The 15009-nt window shown below is 47.9% G+C and overlaps 1 protein-coding gene across 1 annotated transcript in view; it reads right to left on the bottom strand.

The window, feature by feature from the left end:
- CENPL (centromere protein L) overlaps positions 1–15009 on the bottom strand; it is a 73305-nt gene that overhangs the window by 50621 nt on the left and 7675 nt on the right. Inside the window, exon 2 of the mRNA XM_086951539.1 lies at positions 11668–11844. Within this exon, the coding sequence (XP_086807665.1) occupies positions 11668–11844 (177 nt within the window). The remainder of the gene's footprint in view (positions 1–11667; positions 11845–15009) is intronic.

The following is a 15009-nucleotide window of genomic DNA, read 5'->3' as shown; positions in this document are numbered from 1 at the left end:
ATGCTTTAGGCTGTGGGTTACTTTGGGTGCAATGCTTACAAAAGAACAAAAAAAAGCACTCCTGACCGATTGTCTAGTAGTAAAATATAGAAACAATATGTATTCAGTGGGTTGCCTAGAGCTTTTAGACCCTGTGGCACTGCACCTGCTTTACTGTTCAAATCATGACCTTAGTGCCTGCAAGGTAAATGCACTTCTGACTTTGTTTAGTAGTAAAATATAGCAATGATCAGTATTCATTGAGTTTCCTAGACCGTTTGGCCCCTGTACCATTCAAATCTGGACCCTAGTTCCAGCAAGTACAAAAGAATAAATAGTTTATATTCAGTAACGTATTTGTTCGGAAAAAAGCACAGTTGCAGATGGAATACGTAATTGTTGTGCAGCCAAACATAAAACACAGAAGCTTTCATAAACAGTGCCTTCAAACTTACCTGCTGGGGTGTGGAATTTAATACAAATATCTACTTGTCCATGGGGAAGGTTGATTCATAAATCTACTAGTCCTGTAACAAAATCCACTTGCCCCATTGATGCCATATAGTGCGACGAAAAATGATGGCAGCAATCTCATTATAGGAGTGCTCTGATAGAGCCTCTTTGATTATGCCTGGGCTCCTACCATAGTAGTGTTTGAATACTTGCAACCCCCTATGTTGCCACTTTTCCGCAGATCTACATACTGGGGCTGAAGGTGGTGGTAAGCAATAGTTCCAGGGTTAGAATGCCCTGTTGAGTCTGTGCAACCCTACTAACTTGCATGTTGTAAGGGTTTCTCACCTTACAAAGCAGTTTGTGGCAGTCATTTTTTTCCAAGTGATCTTCCCAGGCTGCCCTCTATTTATTTATTTATTTTTATTTTTAAAGTTTTATATAGCGCGAACAAGATCTTTGCAGATATCAGAGCGCTTTACAGAAACAGTAGGTAGGATAAACAAGACTCTTGAATCAATATGAGATTCCGTAGACAGTGAGTTGCAAAAATAGGGTATCAATCATACAAGAGTATACAGAGTAATAACAATCAAGAAACAATAATAATATGGAAGCAGTACAATGTCTAAACGGATAAGATTATAGCACCCCAGAGGGTGAGTAAACACAATGTTGAAAGCAGAGTAGTAGTCAGTAGTGGGTGCGTTGCAGGTTATTGAGGCACTCAAGTCCTAGTGTACAACCCAATAAACAAGTTGAAAATCAATAGTATAGCATCTGTGCAACGAATTAGATCCAGAAGCAGACAAACAATGGACTAACATAGATAAGTATTCAGACAGCTGATAGTGTAAGAGCCAAATACTGTCATTGTTCCAGTATCAATAGTGTTCAGGTGTATTTAGCCATAAGGATGGCCTTCACCTCTTTCTTGAAGAGAATAGTGGACGGGATAAGCCTGGTTTCTGGCGGGAGTGCATTCCAGATCCTAGGTGCCATTCCAGAGAAGGAGTGTTTGTATGTTTTTTCCTTCCGGAATCTCCGTGGTTTCAGGAGGAGAGTGTTTGTGCTTCTGTTGGATCTTGAGCCTCCTGATATGGTCAGCTTGTGAGAGAGGTAGTTGGGTGCCTTGTGGTGTACGGCCGAGTGTGTCATACAGGCAATTTTCAACTGAATTCTGGCTTCAATAGGCAGCCAGTTCAGGGCTTTTAAGTCAGGGGATATATGCAAATGTTTTCTTGAGCCAGTGATGAGTCTCGCGGCCGCGTTCAGGGAGGCTCTTAGGGGAGCCGTTGTTGTCAGGGGGAGCCCGCTGAGAGCCACAATTCCGTAGTCTATGCGAGGAATGACTAAGGCTTGTACCACAGTTTGGAAGTCCTTGGGTGGTAGGAAGGGTTTGAGTTCTCAGAGTGTTGATTTGGAAGTTGGCTCCTTTAGTTGCTATGCTAATATGCTGCTGCATGTCGAGATTGCAGTCCAGTGTGATGCCAAGGGATTTCGCTGAGTCCACGATGGTGGGCTGGACATTGAGTGCGGTTAGATGATTGAGCCAGGTTTGGGTGATGGCCTTTTTCGCAGGAGGAGAGATCAGAAGGAACTCAGTTTTCAGGGCATTTAGTTTGAGGTGATTGTCGGCCAGCCAAGCTTGGGTGTTTCTTAGTGTGGCATTCAACAGTTTGATGTCTTCAGGGGATTGAAGCTTGAGGTAGAGCTGAGTGTCATCGGTGTACATATGGAAATGTACCTTAGAAGATTGAAGCAGGGTGGTGAGTGGTTCCATGACGAGGTTGAACAATGTGGGGGATAGGGAGGAACCTTGCGGGACGCCCAGTGTTACTGGCACAGGCGAGGACAGTGCGTTGTTGCTCTTGAACCTCTGAGACCGGTTGTGCAGAAAGGACGTGAACCATTTGAGAACCGTCCCAGATATGCCCATTCTGGTATTTAGGAGCTCCAGTAGATTCTCGTGTTTGACCGTATCAAATGCTGAAGAGAGGTCAAGAAGGATGAGGAGGCAAGACTCATTGTGATCAAGGATTTGGAGGGCATCGTCCATTATGTGTGTCATGGCCTTTTCCGTGCTATGCTTTGCTCTGAATCCGGATTGGGGAGAGTTGAGGAGGTCAAACTGCTCAATGTGTTTTGTCAGTTGGAGTTGTACGCATTTTTTTAACAGTTTTGCTAGAGTGGTGATAGGACGATAGTTGTTTATGTCGGCCGGGTCAGCTGTGGGTTTCTTGAGTATAGGCGTGACTTGCCCAATCTTGAGGGAGTCTGGGATGAGCCCTTGTTGCAGAGAACAGTTGATGATTTTAGTCCAGAGTGGGAGGAACAGGGGGGTGAGGACTTTAACAGCATTGGCAGGTAGGGGGTCTGTGTGATGATTGGCGGGTTTCAAGGTGACCAGCAGCTTGTGAATTGATTCTTCGGAATAGGTGTCGAAGGACGTCCATGAAGCGTTGTTTTTAGCATGAGTGTTAGTTATGCATATGGAGCCGGAGAATCGACTTACATCATTGATGAGATCGCTTCTTATAATGTTGTTCTTTTGCTTGAAGAAAGCAGAGAAGTCTTCGCAACTTGGGATAGCCTTTGTTAAGTTGTTGGGTTGTGGAGGTTGCGTTTTGGTTGGGTTTTGACTAACTCGAACAGTTTTTTTGGACGGTTTTTAGCTTGATCCAGCTGTTGGCTAAAGAATACTAATTTCGTGCGTTTGATTTTTCTGAAGTAAGCGTTTCTCTTACTCTTAAGCGTTCTAAGGTTCAGTGCTGAGGGGTCCGATCTCCACGAGCGCATCACACGTCTGTCTTCATTGAGTCTGCCATCGTACCATGGGTTCGAGTTCTTGGTGGAGACTCTTCAGTTGCAAGGGTGCGGCTTCATTGATTATTGTAGACATGGAGTCTAGGTAGAGGTTGGTCAATGAATGCACATCAGAGACGTCCGTCGGGGGAAGAAGGAGACTGCCTGTGTGGGCAGGCAAGGACTTTGGGTTGAGGTTCTTCAGGTCCCTCTTCCAAATCTTGGTTTTGGCAGGTTGCGCCGGGTTAAGTTTGACCTTTTCGTTGATGAAGAAGGCGATGATGTGGTGGTCTGACCAGTCACATGGTTCGATTGCGACTAGTTGGGTAGAGTCTTCTTTGGCGATAAGGTCAATGATAGAGCCTTTTTCATGTGTCGGTCCTTTGCAGATTTGGGTGAGGTCAAGCGCGTCGAGGAAAGTCTTAAGGCTCTTCACCACAGTGTCTTTCTGGTCATTCCAGTGGAGGTTGAAGTCTCCCAAGTAAATTTGATTGAGCTGTCGACCGGCGTTGGTGGATATCGTGTCCATTAGTTGTTGGGAGAAGGTGAAGTTGTCACCGGGTGGGTGGTAGATAACATGAAGGGAGCACACAGGTTTGCCCTCACTAGTAATATCAAGACAGATGAGTTCGCAGGAGGAGAGGGAGGGGGAGGGGCCTTCAGTGACAGCTAGGTTGCTCCTGTAGATGCATGCGATTCCCCCGCCCGTCTTGCCATTCCTGTCGAGTCTAATAATGAGATAGTTGGGGGGGGGGGGACTAGTATGTCCATTATAGGTGTGGATGCTTCAGTTAGCCACGTTTCAGTCAGAATGGCTAGATCAATGCCCCTTGATAAGATGAGCTCCGCGATGCCAGAGCAGTGTCTCCGGGCCGATCTGCAGTTGAGCAGGATACACTTTAGTCTAGGGGTGAGGAGGGTGGGAGAATGTTCTAAGGAGAGGGGGATATTTTTGAGATTACAGGGGACAGAACTTCTGTCGCTCAGTGTGGGTGGCCTGAGGGGATTTGTGAGAATCGTGGGTATGGGGAGGTGTGTTGTGGGTGAGCGTTTTGTGGGACCTGGGCCATAAGAGCAGAGTAGATTGTGTAAGTCTCGGCCCGAGAGGGTGTTTAGGGTGCGACGGGGACGGCCGGTGGCCTTGCGATCAGGGATAGAGGGCCAGCGCGGGGCGAGAAGGGTGGAACGGTTTGAGGGGCGAATGGAGTCCTTGTTGGGCGGTGAAGTGTAGGGTAGTGGGTGCCTGGGGTGTGTGAGAAGAAGTTCTTTGATGGTGTGGAGCTCTTCCTTGACTTGTAGGAGGGTGGAGATGATCATGTCCAGTGTTGGATTGGGGATGGAATTGGAAGTGAGAGCAGTGGGTGAGTGTTTGAGTCAGGTAATGGCGTGGGAACTGTATCGAATGGGACGGGATGTGCGCGCGATGGAGCAGGGCTCTGCGGTCCGAGTAGGTGGGGTAGCGTTCGAAGGATGAGAGAGTTTGTGAACCGGGGGCGGGGATGAGGACAGGGGGCGGTTGATAGCGTGGGTGATGGCGCTTGTGGAAGGCGGTGTAGGTGAGTCGAGGGATGAATGTAGGCTGGAGAAGGAAGGAGTGACAATAGGGGGGTGAGGGCTAAGAATGGGAGGGGATAAAGGATAAGGGGTTAGGTTGAGGGAGGTGGTGTGTTCCGTGAGTCTGGCCGATGGGGTGGGGTAGTGGGGAGTGAGAGTGGGGGGAGAAGAGAGGGTGAGGGTTGGTCATGTTGCGGGCGCGGGAGGTATGTTCAAGGTGGTGGAGGTGGGTTCTGCGCGACTTGTGTGAGGTGTGGGGTGGGGAGTAAGGAGGGTGGGGTATTGGGGATGTGTGCAGGGGGGTGATAATCGCCAATGCATGAGGGGTGAGGGGAGGTGAGATCAGATGGGTGATTGATTACAGCAGCATCTGCGACGTTCGCAGAGGTTGTGTGGTGGGGATAACGGGAGTGAGCGAAGGGGGGTGATCTTCGCTAGTGCATGGGGGAATTTGGGAAATATGAACGGGTGGTATGGAATGGGAAGTATGATCAGGAGGGTGACTGATTACCGCGGATTGGGGAGGGGAGAGCTGTGAGATGTTCCTCAGCTGTGATGGGGTGCGGCTGGTGTATATGGGGGAGAGGTCTAGGTCTGTGATTGAGAGGTGTGGGGCAGCTACAGTAGGTCGGTGGGTGACTAAGGTGCAGGGGGTAGAGGGGGGGGGGGAGATCTATGTCTGTGATTAAGAAGTGTGGGGTAGCTACAGAAGGTGGGTGGGTAATTAAGGTGCTGGGGGTAGAGGAGAGGTGCGTGTCGTTTTGGGGCTGAGCTATGTTAGCTGGGGTGTGATTGGAGGCTGTGCGGTTAGGGATGAGAGGACTGGGGGTGCTGTGAGTGGGGGACCGTGGATTGGAGAGGTGCTGTTTGAAGGTGGGGAACATGTTGTCTAGTAGTTCCAGGTTCCTGTCTGTGGATTGAATTAGGACAGTCCCGTTATTGTAGATAGGGATGGTGGTTCTGCCTGGGAAGAGTTGAGATGGTGTGATGGAGAGTGTTAAGCCATGAGCGGATTTCCTGGTAGTGGAGACGGTGAGTAAGGTGCAGAACACTTTTCTCCATTGGACTCTTCGTGTGGTGTGGAAGATGATGTCAATATTCATGGATCCATTCACCGGTGAGAAATAGGTGTCGACAAAGGGGGTTTCAGGGTGGGTCCTAAGGAAGTTATGTTTAAAGCGCTTAGCGGCTTTTTTGTTGGGTAATGGTGGGTAGATGATTTTATATGTGTGTTTGCCGATGAGATCCATGTTGGGTAGAGGTAGGCGTAGGAGGGTGTACAATAATGATAACAGGAGCAAAAAACAAGTGCAAACAACAAATTACATGTACCGATAGTGACAATGGTGAGCAGACTGAGTATATGAGGTAGCAGTCAGAATCAAGAATGACATTAGTGAGCAATCAAAATATATGAGGTAGCAATCGGTACGACCCAAGAGAAAGTGAACTGGGTGCAGGTTACACAAGTGTATAAAATACAAGTAAAAATATAATAGTGATATACGAGGTAGCATTTACATTAGTGAGCAATCAAAGTACATGAGGTAGCAATCGGTGCGTCAAAGAGAAAGTGAACTGGGTGCAGGTTATAAGGTGTACAAGCTACAAGTAAAAATATAATATAGATAAAACATTGTCTAAACATTAACAGAGGCAAAAACATTGTCTCTAACACAAGAGGTAGTGGATACACATAGGTATGAGCCCAAATAAAGAGGTAGCAGACTGTGTGTTACACGGGAAAGTGAACAGAGCGCCAGTTACAGAAATGTCTAACATACCGGTAAAGGTATAATACTGCAAAAATGTCAAAAAAGACAGGTAGAGGTATAATACTGCAGGAGAGAACAGACATTCTGTCAATAGTGAACATAATACAAGTAAAAATATAGTGTTGCCATACAAGAAGGTAGACACTCTATCAAGGAAGTGGTGTAAACACATGGGTGTAAACCCAAGCTAGCCACCCGAGAGAGAGACTGGGCAAAGATGGCCGCCCCATATGGGGATAAGAGACAGTAGTCCTCTTTTTATTTTTGTAGCTTTGTGAGCAGGGAGGGCAGTTTCATTTTCAAGCTAGCCCAGTTCCTGAGTTGCTGTGAGGGAGTCTTATCTTGAAGGGGCCTCGTGGGCATCTGAAGGCACAGGAGGTGATTTATTGCCTTTCTTTTTAGAACCCCGCCATTTTGAACAAAGGGTTTTGCAAAAGTACAAGCGATGATCAAAAGAAATACCTTTTTTTTGTCGAGGAGCCTGTGAGTTAGATCTCGCGGGTCCTCTGCGAGAAATTGTGAACCACTTGTTTCAGCATCGGGAATGGGAGGGGAGGGAAGGAAGGGAGGTGTGGGTCCACTGCCGCCCGGGACCTCCGCGGGGTTTGCAGGTTTCCTGGTGAATTAACCAGCGTCCCCGAGCCCCTCAACAGCCCTCAAGACCGTAGGAATCCTCTGATGTGGGGCGGGGGGTAATTGTGACTGTAGGAACCGGAGAGCTGCTCCCAAGGTCCCGGCGGCAGCCGGTGGGGGGACCGCAGGGGGTCACATCCACAGAGGAGGTATCCCCGCTCTTGCCTGCAGGGCGCTCTGAGCCCTAGTGCTGCAACCCCTTCCGTCACACCTGACGGCGCTATGTGTTTCCCTCTGGTCTCGCTGTTAGTCTAGGGACTCCACTCCGGTGGTTCCCTGGGCAGAGTCTCCACCCTCCCTCTCACCTCCAGCTTCCGAGGGTCCGATGTAGAGAGGGACAGGCTCAGCCGAGTGAACCTCACCGCGGACCTGCAGCAGGATTCCGGACTACACCGCTGTGCCGGTGGGGGTGCCTCCAGGCGTGCCAGGCGCCTCAGACTGCCAAAGCCTCCATCTCCGACGCCGCTTTCACAGCCTTTGAGTAGAGTAATACCTTATATACATCATTACACAAATGGCAGTGCTTAGGAAGACCTACTCAGCAGTCCCTTCCTTACAACAAGCATTTGCAATGCAATAGGTCTCGCATTAGGAAAGTTTGAGCTATTGGTATTGTAAATGACACATTTTTTATTTATGTGTTGGTTTTGAAAATAGCGAAATTAATAGCTTTGTCATTTACAATGCCAATAGTTTTAACTTCCGCAAATGTGACACCTATAGCATTTTTTAATGCAATATTTGTTGTATTTACGTGACTTAGATGTATTGATATTACAAATAAAAATGGCTTTTAATTTTTAAAATAATTAATACTTTAATAAAAATTATTAAAATGTATAATGGCAATAGCCTTTCTAAATAACTTTTGTGAAGATTATGTTCATTGTATTTTGTTGTGACGAAAATCTAAGAATAGAAGTGAAATATTAACATCTTTTTGTGACATTTGTAATAAAGCTTGAAACATTGAGAGAACATATTTGAACCAGTTGTTGAATGGTTGCACAGATTGATGCTGTGGTGGCGCTGAGTGATGTTGTGGTGGCGACAAGTGATGCTGTGGCGTTCAGTGATGCTATGGTAGCGCATAGTGATGTTGTGGTGCCCCTGAGTGATGCTGTGGTGATGTGATAGATAGAGTGAGGGAGATAGATAGAGGGACGGTGATCGATAGAGGGAGGGCAATAGATAAAGTGAGGGAGATAGAGTGAGTGCATTTATGTTGCATTCAGTGGAGTGTAAGTATGAGGTGTTTAATTATATGGCACGGAGTGGTATTATGTGGAGTGTATTTACGTTGCATTGAGAAGAGTAATTATGTGGCGTGTAATTATGTGGCACTGAGTGGTATTTGGAGTGTATGTTGCATTGAGTGCAGTGTAATTATTTAGCATATAATTATATGGCACTGAGTGGTATTGTTTGGAGTGTATGCTTCATTGGGTCCAGTGTAATTATGTAGCATATAATTCTGTGGTATTGTGTGGAGTGTGTGTTGCATTCAGTAGAGTGTAATTATGTGGTGTGTAATTATCTGGCACCGAGTGGTATTTGGAGTGTATGTTGCATTGAGTGCTGTGTAATTATGTTGCATATAATTATGTAAAAAACACAGTTGATGGACAGAATACAGAACAATGTCTTACATTCACCCCAGTACAAAGATCTGGGCCTAAATCCATCGTTTTTTTGCACTCCACACCATCCTAGGTCAGACAATTGCCATATGCAAATCAGCCTTGACCCTGTGCCTCATGGGAACAGTCCAGCCCGAACTACCAAGCCATGTCTTTCCTAGACCGGAATCAAGCATCCAAGGACCGGTTTCTGGCTATCAGCCTTCTTCAGCCTGGATAGCTTGACTCCAGTGATGTGGAGTGCCTGGGACTCACGTCTGACCATACCCAGCCCACTCGGGGTGAAAATTGCAAACGATGGATTTAGGCCCTGATCTTTGTACTGGGGTGAATGTAAGACATTGTTCTGCATTCTGTCCATCAACTGTGTTTTTTGCAATTTTCACTCTACGAGACCTAAAAATCGTTATGGAATGTTTAATAAGAGCCTTGCCTCTATCCTACTCATTTCAGTGTCTGAATCTGCACTCTGCAGCCACAAGAACGGAGACAACAGTCTTCCAAAGGCTGGGGAAGCCGTCCTCATCCTCCACAAGGGGCTTTCAAAGAAGGATCCCACTGGCTTCAGTACTCTGAGACAGACAGACTGACAACATATTGCACAGACAATAATGCTGAGACAGTCTCAGCAACATAGATAAAAGTCACAATCTCAAAACAAGGTAAGCTGCCATCACTGTCAGGACAGGGACAGTAGTCCTCTGCCTTTTAAGAGTGCCTGTTTGGTGTACCATCCAGGTCACAGGACCCCATTCAAGGACAAGTCTCAGGCTCTGGGGTTGCAGCTAGAGCATGAAATTGGGCTAAACTTCAAGCTAGACGATACACCTACACTCTGGCACTCAAGGAAGAGGAACAGGTCTATAAACCAAGAAAAGAATATTCTCATCCCAACAGTATGCCAGAATACTCTGCCTCCCAATTGATTTGGCATTTAAATGATGCTAGTAATTCTAAAGGCAACTCTAAAGATCCAACATCTCGGATCCCAAGCGGCTTCAGACAAATTAAAACAAACCCTCACAGACCTCTTTAAAGGAGGACTAGAATAAGAATACGATAGGCTGAGATTTGTCATTGTAAAACTGCTGAACTAATAAGGTTTTCAGAACAGGATGAATTTCTCCTCTAAGTATATCTATAATATATATATCAATCAATATCAAAGCTCGCTCTCCACTCGACATCAGAGCACTCTTCGGCGGGTGCGGCCAGCGGTAGTGGAAACCCGGTAACATAACGCTCAAATTTTGCTGCACTTCAGCAAAAATAAGCAGCACTCACACGGGGGAAAAGTCTTGGCAAAACTTCTTTAATGCGCTGTGAACAGATGCGTTTCGGTGTCAAGCCTTCGTCAGTGTTAGTAACATACGGAAATGAGGGCATTGATAACGTTTTTTTGTCACAGGCTAAATAATAAACAACACTGAAAACGGACATTGTAACTTCGCAGAATTCTACCAAGAACTATTTGGCCCGCTAGTATGTTTAAGCTATATTCTAGCAAAATAAACATTACGGGCTCTGCTGAGTTACTTGTTGAAGCCGTGAACCTGCACCGATCCCTACTTACTTATCAGTAGAGAATATCACCCACCCCCCATGATAGTTATCCTGTACAGTTCACATCTACTTAAAACCCATCAAGAACTTCGTACGATAGAGGATAGGGTAGTACATGCATTAATCCCAAGTCTAAACCCTGGTAAGTGGGGTGGCAGTGTATCACGACGTGTATCGGCAATTGTCCCTATTCAGACAAGATAGCAGTGTGAAGACAGAGCCAAGCCCAAGTTACACAACCTCACGGCATTTCATTATCGCATTGCAAGGTATATACCTTACTATCCAATACTAAACAGCCTATTCTAGAACCCATATATTTACAGTTCACTACAATCAATTCATAACCGAAAACAATTTTTCAAATTTTAGATTTTCAAAGTTACAAAATTTAAAATTCATATAAATTTTCTAAATCAGAGAACAGTACTTCATAAACACACACCATGTGCTCTACGCCAGATATACAGTACATACATGTGCATTGTCAGCCGTCTACACAGTCCTATGTAGACCAGGACGTAAAGATGTATCTCTATACATGTGTGTGCAAGTGTACGGAGCTAGCTGAAGTGTCCAAATATTGGCAAATCCGATTTCACCCTCTGCTTGCCTAAATGGACTGCTATTTCTTCCCCGCTGTTCATTCCTCTGGGAGATTTCGACATAAGGTCAATGATGTACCTACATTCTAGGCGACGCAATTTTCGTAGCCTATCACCCCCTCTGATATTAATGGGGACAAAATCCAGTCCAAAATATTGAAGTTTGCTCCTGTCTTTTTGGTGACATTCGGCAAAATGTCTTGCGACAAGGTATGCAGGGTCAGCTTTGTCTATGGCTCGAAGATGTTCCAAGATCCTACTTTTGAGCAGATGTATGGTGCTCCCCACGTAACGTAGCCCACATGGGCAGCCCAAACAGACAGGAAATTGGGTGCTACATTTAATGAATTTATCAATTGTTTTGGTCTTTCCTGTGTCCAGCAGATTATACGACAGAACCCGTTTACTTCCTACGCAGGCTTTACATCTGCTGCAGCGAAAGAAGTCCTTCATTTCTCTCAGAGTCCCTGTTCTGGGTGTAACTTTCTCCAGATGACTTCTGACTAACATATCTCGAAGAGATCTAGCCTTACTGAATGTGACTAATGGGAATGCTGGTTTATCCTCCCTAATGGTTGCATCTGTTTTTAAGATATGCCAGTTCTTCCGTAACATTTTCTTAAGATTATATCTGTATAATATATATTACAAGAGTCTCACCTCCAGCTGGCTGTGTTGTGGGATTCTCCTTTTTGAGGGACCCTTATGGAAGGGAGTGTTTCTACGAGCCGAGGTGAAGCCTCGATGGGGAAAGCCAGTGTTTGCAAAGTGGACTTCACGACGGGCGGTGGTTGTGCCTGCAGCGGTGGAATCCCCAACATCAGGAGTTTGCATAACCTGTGGACAAAAAAGAAAGTAACCACAATTTAAGTTAAAGTGGACAAAAAAAATTACAAGTTACCAGAGAACACGGTGCATACATCAACACATATCTAGCGATATGGTTTATTTTAATACACTGGGATGGACACGCTTAATTAAGTCAAACCTTCCTAAACACCAAGGAGCCACATTTCTTCAATTATAGCACAAAGTACAGCTTCCTACACTTGATCATTTCTTATTTCACCCCTCAATACTTCACCATTCGAGCTTATGCTGGCCTTTCATATTCACTATTACAAGGATTCCTTTAATTTCCCTATTTGGATTGTTAATCTTTGCAAAAACCTGTTTATCTCCATTTCAGCGTACAAATACAATTACATATGTTCTCTGTCAGAACTCTGTTCAGAGGGCTATGGGGCAAGCAGGAGTTACTGGGCCCAACCATGTGAGTGGAGGCGTTTACTCCTGATGTTCCAGGCAGATCTACTATGGATCGTGAGCAACTGGGCCAAGTACCCCGCCAGCACTTGACTCTTGGTGGTAGCACTGGTAGAGCTGTCCAAGGTTTCTTGGGGGCATAGGTAGACACAGGGGAGTGAACACACGCTCACAACTCAAAATACGAGTAGCAGCAGCTATAAATAATTAGCCAATCAAATACTTGTTTTTATGGAAAAAGGAGTATTTATATACGACCACAAAGTAAAAGATGACATTCACAAACAACAAGCCCAATCCCCGTTGGACAGAGCTCCTGTGTTTAATAGGCCCGTCACCGAGTCCCATTTCACTCAAGCTAGTGGTAGTGGCTATTATCCATTCACTTTAGGAGACATTCAGGTTAAGCCCCACTAGGAGTCAGATTTTCAGCAGACCCACTCAGACTCTATATTTAAAGTCAGAAGTGTTCCAGCGCTGAAGGGATATCTGGCAAACTAGTTCCCCTAGGGACCGAAAAGCAATCTTACCTGCAGCAGCATGGTTGGAGCATGTGACGGGGGTGGGGGGGGGGGGGGGACGAGGGAGACGGGGGGTGTGTGCGAGGGAGACGGGGGGGGGTGCGAGGGAGACGGGGGGGTGCGAGGGAGACGGGGGGGTGCGAGGGAGACGGGGGGGTGCGAGGGAGACGGGGGGGGGTGCGAGGGAGACGGGGGGGGTGCGAGGGAGACGGGGGGGTGCGAGGGAGACGGGGGGTGCGAGGGAGACGGGGGGGGGTGCGAGGGAGACGGGGGGGGGGTGCGAGGGAGACGGGGGGGGGTGCGAGGGAGACGGGGGGGGGGTGCGAGGGAGACGGGGGGGGGTGCGAGGGAGACGGGGGGGGGTGCGAGGGAGACGGGGGGGGGTGCGAGGGAGACGGGGGGGGGTGCGAGGGAGACGGGGGGGGGTGCGAGGGAGACGGGGGGGGGTGCGAGGGAGACGGGGGGGTGCGAGGGAGACAGGGGGGGTGCGAGGGAGACGGGGGGGGGTGCGAGGGAGACGGGGGGGGTGCGAGGGAGACGGGGGGGGGTGCGAGGGAGACGGGGGGGGGTGCGAGGGAGACGGGGGGTGCGAGGGAGACGGGGGGGTGCGAGGGAGACGGGGGGGTGCGAGGGAGACGGGGGGGTGCGAGGGAGACGGGGGGGAGACGGGGGGGGTGCGAGGGAGACGGGGGGGTGCGAGGGAGACGGGGGGGTGCGAGGGAGACGGGGGGGTGCGAGGGAGACGGGGGGTGCGAGGGAGACGGGGGGTGCGAGGGAGACGGGGGGTGCGAGGGAGACGGGGGGTGCGAGGGAGACGGGGGTGCGAGGGAGACGGGGGGTGCGAGGGAGACGGGGGGTGCGAGGGAGACGGGGGTGCGAGGGAGACGGGGGTGCGAGGGAGACGGGGGTGCGAGGGAGACGGGGGTGCGAGGGAGACGGGGGTGCGAGGGAGACGGGGGTGCGAGGGAGACGGGGGTGCGAGGGAGACGGGGGTGCGAGGGAGACGGGGGTGCGAGGGAGACGGGGGTGCGAGGGAGACGGGGGTGCGAGGGAGACGGGGGTGCGAGGGTGAGGGACAGGCATTGGACAGTGAGGGACACAAGCACGGAGCACTGAGAGGAGCAGGCACGGGACAGTGAAGGACACTGGTTTGGGGCAGTGTGGGTCATGCTCTTTTAGTACTGAGACCCACTCATGGTGCATTTGGAAACATACTCGCACTCACAAGAACTGCCAGTGAGCACATCCTTTAGCAACTGAAAATGATTTACATCTCATTAGTTTCTATTTCTTCGGGCTCACACAGTCACAAAATAGGTCCCTTAATTCTTAAGCACCTACGAGCTCAAGGCAAATCACTGAACTAAGTCGTTTTGGTAGAAAATTAGAAATACTAAATATTAGGTGTAGAAGTTCTATCTTGCAGTTTTTACTGCTGACTCATAATTTCTTTTGAACTTCAGACAACCCCAATTTGATTGGACAGCAAGGCCCTAGTTACTTTTCAAGCAGAGGACAGGCTAATGTACCACCATTTTGGGTCTTTCTTAAACTCTTTGACGCAATTTATGCAGCAGAGATCCACATTGATCCAGATGAGAATGGCACAGGGGTTTGGGAGCTAAGCAAGCTGGAATCAATCTCGGATCGGCCTTCCAGATGGATCGATGAGGGGAGAACAGTTTCTAAGATTTCAAACCCGTACAAAGAACATTGGCGCTTCTTTTCCTTTAATTTGACAAGAAACAATAAGAATAGGCAATAACACGCATTGGCAAAGTTAGTAGGGTTCACCTTTAGCTTTGCAAACGTATTAGCTTTTCCAATGCCTTTGTTTGACAATGCCATTCAGCAACAGGAATACCAAAAAATGGTTATTGCTGATGCTGAACAGGGTTTGCAAATTTGAAAAAGTGCAATGGTGCACATGCGCACGTGTCACCAAGCATGCATGCCTCCTGTTGGTCGGGCGAGCCCAGCATTATCAACCATGTGTCTTGATAAAGTAGCCACTTTGTTTTTTGTTTACTATTCCAAAATGGCACACTTATTTTGAAACCGTGAACATGAAAAAACATGGAAAAAAAGCATTTTTGCTAGAAAGGTGCAGTCCACCAAAAGACTGCTGGGTCCAAAAAATGAGACAGCGAAAGATGAGCAACAGTGGAATGGATGTAATGAGAGACGGGATCAGTAGGGGGCAGTAACAGAGGAG

This window comes from Lissotriton vulgaris, unplaced genomic scaffold, assembly GCF_964263255.1.
Source record: "Lissotriton vulgaris unplaced genomic scaffold, aLisVul1.2 SCAFFOLD_763, whole genome shotgun sequence".
Lineage (NCBI taxonomy): Eukaryota > Metazoa > Chordata > Amphibia > Caudata > Salamandridae > Lissotriton > Lissotriton vulgaris.
The sequence above is the reverse complement of the archived record's forward strand: the minus strand, read 5'-3'. Positions and strand labels throughout refer to the sequence as shown.